This window comes from Salmo salar, chromosome 09 (assembly GCF_965601325.2).
Source record: "Salmo salar chromosome 09, fSalSal1, whole genome shotgun sequence".
Classification (NCBI taxonomy): Eukaryota; Metazoa; Chordata; class Actinopteri; order Salmoniformes; family Salmonidae; genus Salmo; species Salmo salar.
The window spans coordinates 34,312,512-34,317,473 of NC_138299.1; the positions used below are offsets into that span (position 1 = coordinate 34,312,512).

The window sequence follows — 4,962 nt, forward strand, 5'->3', positions numbered from 1 at the left end:
GAAACACTGCCGCAGAACCTAAATAATAGTAATTTACTTAGTATGAATAATGAATACTCTGTATATCCCAAGTGGGGTCCCCCCTGAATGCCTCACTAAGTCAAGTTGCTATACAATGACACAATGACTTTCTGAGTTTCGTGTTTTAGGGTTGATAAAAATCAAAGCACACATTAGCGAGGGTCTATTCCCTGAGGGAATTAATCATACGTCTGCTTTTTATCATCACATCCTGATACCAGGACAGTATCAGCAGGCTGGCATATCCTCTCACAAGTTTCAAGTTGGATCTCAGCACCCATTTGTGACACTGGTTATTTTCTTTATTTTGCAAGCCTTTTCTGTGAAGGAAAACTTCCTGCATCTCCCACAACAAAAAGTGAAGCTCGCCTGGTGATCTCATGGGGAAATATTATCAAAGAGCTAAATCATTTAAATTACTGGAGTTCTTATGCTGATATGACCTAAAGTACATTAGTGTATTTTTCTCACAACTCATCTGCCAGGCCATGAATCTTAGGCTGCTTTTATGACAATGATAATTTGTTTAAAAGTTGCTAATGTTTGGATGTGCCTCCACCCCCTCTGCAGGGGAAGTGGATGGCTGTATCAAGTCTAAGCACACTTCCTGTACTTGTTGTCTTGGGAGGACCTCTCAGGGTAAGCTAAGAAAATAGCAGGAAAATGTGCATCGTCAGCCAGTCCATTACAGGGGTGGCTAGCAGGAGGACCATCATCAGTCTGACTGAGCACCACTGTCATCAGATCGATTGGTGCAAGCGGGGAGAATGGAGTACTACTGGATATGCCTGTGGAGCGTCTTGGGGCTGGGTCTGTGTGTTCCTGATGATGAACACTATACTCTTCATCTGAAACCTCTCAACTTTGACAAAGCTTTAGAAGCCTGTCTGCCTGCCAGTTTCCTAACTAAAGTGGCCAGTATGGAGGAAGCCATGAAGATTTTGAAAGTCATCGCGAACATGCCATCCACAGAAGGTACATTTGAGTTTTGGGTGGGTTTGAGGAAAGAAAAGTTGGATTGTGTGAAAAATGACACACCTCTGAAAGGTTTTAAATGGACAGTGGATAGCAGCAGTGACACAAAACTGGATCAGTGGAAGTCTTTGCCCAAACCAACCTGCACGGTTATACACTGTGTATTTCTCTCCGGTGAGTTTAATGGAACTGAGATAGTGAACTGGGGGTTTGTTCCCAGTACCTGTAAGACAAATCGTCCATTCATTTGTAAACAACGTGATGGAAAGATGCCTTTCATGGACCAGTGTCTTACCCCACACATACTGGAGGCCCGGTCACTCAGGCCAGACCCAAATAATCCTCATAAACTGGATCTAGAATGTTCGTCTGGGCAATTGTTTAAACTGACTTGCTCTGCAATGACTCTGAAATGGAAACGTGATGATGGATCGGCTATAGATGGCATTTGTGCTTCGTGCAAAGCAGGTTATGTGAGAGATGGGTCTGGAAACTGTGTGGACAATGATGAATGCAGAGGTCAGCCCTGCAAAGGCCAGTGTGTCAACACTGAGGGTTCTTACCTCTGTAAATGCCGTGATAAAAATGGAAATCTTCAAGACGAAGGCTCAGTGTCATGCAATGAACTACCAGTAGCTACCTTTACTCCTGAAGGAAGTGACACCTATTTGGTCCAAGACCACACTCCCACTTCCAAGCCAACAATTCAGGATGGGTCTATTGAGATAGTGGACAAGAGTGGAGAACAAGCCAAAATCTTCATACCTGTGCTGATAGCAGTAATGACCTTGGTCGTTCTGGTGGTCGTGGTGTTGGCTACTGTGAAGTGCTGTCTCAGGAGGCGATCACAGAAGCTGGCCATGAAAACTACAGAGAAAATGGCAATAAAGAGGGCAGAGGCCTCGAAGGAAAAATACTCCCTGGAAAACACAAATGAGAAGGAGGCAACTTAAGCAGAAGTGTGAACGGAGGTCACAGCAGACTCAGACAACCTGAAGATTTAAACTGACAATATATAAGACTTATTTCAGTTCATACTCATCACTACCTTACAGTTAGTTGTCAATAAGCACTTGAATAAAATTTCTTCATAGAAAGGATTGACCACTACTTAGACAATACAATGTTAATTTTCACTGCATTAGTGAAAATGAAAGCTTTGGATATTATTTTATTTTGAGGATTTGTATGTGGGCTCACATTTCTTCATAGTACTTGCTAGGTCTTTATGTTTATTTACTTACTTAACTTGTGTACTGGTGTATATACTGTATGTGGTTTGTGTGTAAGGCATATGAAGATTAATTTGATGCTTCAGTATTTTGGAAGTTTCTAGTCCTGATATAAAGGATCACAGTCTCTGCCCATGGCTTAAAATGTTGAGCCCATATTAACCTAGCTAGTTCTTTCTCAGATCAAAAGAAAGACCCTATCTTGTCAATAGATCAACTGATTTTAAAAGCAATGATTTTATTATAATTGAAAATAAAGGTTGAATGAATTATGAGCAAACAGACACTGTGGGTAGGTTTGTCTTCTAGCCTACAGAGGCCAGAGTAAATATGCACCAAAGAGAGGACTGCTGATAAGAGATGGCTTGGCTGCTCTATCCGGACCAGGATGTGGTCGTTTTGCCAATGGTAAAAAAGTTTTCCTGTTGCTGTCTGCCTGAAAGATGTAAAAGCAAAAATCACTGCTGCTGTTTTAACTTGAACTTACACAATGAATAATGAATCATAGAGACTGAGCATGAATCTGAACTTAAACTCTGCATCAATCTTTTACTTCAAGAAATCTGGAATAAATTAATCATAGGCAGCAGGGTTCAACACTTTTTTTGTATGTGCTCACACCAGAGGTGGGACCATGTCACTATTATTCAAGTCACAAGCAAGTCTCAAGTCACATGGTCTGAGTTTCAAATAGAATGGGTCAAGTCTCAAGTCACAAGGTCTGAGTTTCAAATAGAATGGGTCAAGTCTCGAATCAAGTCCAAGTCACAAGGTCTGAGTTTCAAATAGAATGGGTCAAGTCTCGAATCAAGTCCAAGTCACAAGTTCAAGTCAAGTGAAAATAATCGATACATGCAACTACAAATCGAGACCTTGGGACTATACGTTCTGATATTTTTGTCAAAAAGGAGTTAGTCAGATATAATACATCTTTAAATGGTTCTTCATATGTCTGTGAAATTAGAAGTACATTTTAAGTGAAAGAAATGAAAAACTAGATAGTTCTATCTGCATTAACCCATTAGAACTTGGCACTATAAAATGATATCTGCAATCCAATCACAAGCCTGAACAAATCCAGACGGACCAATCACAAGACATGTCTTTGCCATCTCACTCTAAGTATGGTTTAGGCCAGTGGTTCCCAACCTTTTTCACTTACTGTACCACCAACTGAATTTTGCTCTGCCCGGAGTACCCCAGAAGTACTCCCTCATGTGTCTTTTACAAGTTGGCCTACTGTCTCATGAGTCTTCTCAAGTACCCCCTGTGGATAGACCAAGTACATACAGAGGTCCTAGTACCCTTGGTTGGGAACCACTGGTCTAGGCTAATCTAGCCAGCAATAATAGCACACAAGGAACAAAAAAACACTGTCATAAATCTTAAAGTAATGATGTTGTCACATCATTGTTCAGCTATGACAGTGATTTGTCTGATGCTCATAATGCATTTCTTAATGTATTTGATGGTGTGTTCTGACTCTATCTTGATAAAGGTGTTAGTCTCTCATTTATGTATTCAAATAGCTACAGTCTTCTTAAAAACTGAACATGTGTCAGAGAGAACCGTATGGTTGAACCCAGATGGACATTTGTACTTGAGGGACCTTTTAAGATGAGGACCTTAATGGGTTATGAAAGAAGAGTTCACTACCAAAAAGTTCTGAGATCTGGGCAGTGGCTTGTATTCATGGATGCCAAGTGAAGCCAGGCTTCCTCAAAAGTGGTTTCTTTTTTTCCTGGTCAATTTTATCTTTCGTCACTCTGTGCAGGCCTGGCGCTAGAATGAATCAGTTGAACGGACATTTGATTTCCATAGGCGGGTCCATTTTGTCACTGGACCTCCAATGTGTGTACACGCTTGCACGTGATTTTTTTTAAATGGGTGCAATAGTAAAGACCACAGGGGGCTCATGAGTTTCATGTTTGGGGAGGCTTACAATTCATCTTAACATTTCTACCGATCTGCGTGCCAGTTATAAATATTTAACAGTTTCATTTCAATAATAACGCGTTTGTTTCTCAAAATCATTGTTACGTGGTTAATCATACAAATCTGAAGTAAAATTTTAAAAAATCTAAAAGTTACATTTCAACTATGGTGAGGGCACTAGTCTCTGCCATATGGACACACTGATACACTGTGATCCACTAGTGGCTAAAGAAAGGAGAGCATATAACTCAGAGATAGTCTATAGGCCAATACAGCAGTAGGACCATTAACTTCCATCATCAACTAAGTAAAATACATAGGCCTAAAGCCAACAAATAAAAACAGTTGAAAGTATCCTGATAAATGCCGGTTCTTTCAATCACATTAATCTCTCTTCTCCGCCTATCTGCCTGCCTTTCTATCTGTCTTGGCTTGAGCTATTGCTAGTGAAGTTCAACATCTTATTAAATCTTCACAGGGTCCGCCCCAAAGCTGTCCCTAACGAACTTGTCACATTGTATCAACTAGCCCAGTGATTGCTTACCAGGGGTACTAGGAGAGACTAAACCCTCTTGCTTCGCCTCTTCCTCTCTACTGAAACTATATCACTGGAGAAAGCATTAGAGCGAGCGAAACAGAGCCCCTCTATGCGTGCCCATGTAACTGATGCTGTCTGGACAGAAATAGGATGACATGCTATCAGTGGCGATTTTAGCATGTAAATGTTGGTGGTGCAAACAAAAATAAAGTTTTTAGATGTATGCCAGCAAAGCCACTACACAATACTAAACAATAATTC

At 40.7% G+C, this 4,962-nt stretch overlaps 1 protein-coding gene across 1 annotated transcript; it reads left to right on the forward strand.

Moving 5' to 3' along the window:
• Positions 1-683: 683 nt before the first annotated feature.
• LOC106611235 (complement component C1q receptor-like) lies at positions 684-2,512 on the forward strand. The gene has a single exon (XM_014211230.3). The coding sequence runs from the start codon at positions 789-791 to the stop codon at positions 1,947-1,949; it is 1,161 nt and encodes a 386-aa protein (XP_014066705.1). The 5' UTR covers positions 684-788; the 3' UTR covers positions 1,950-2,512.
• The last annotated feature ends 2,450 nt before the right edge of the window (positions 2,513-4,962 follow it).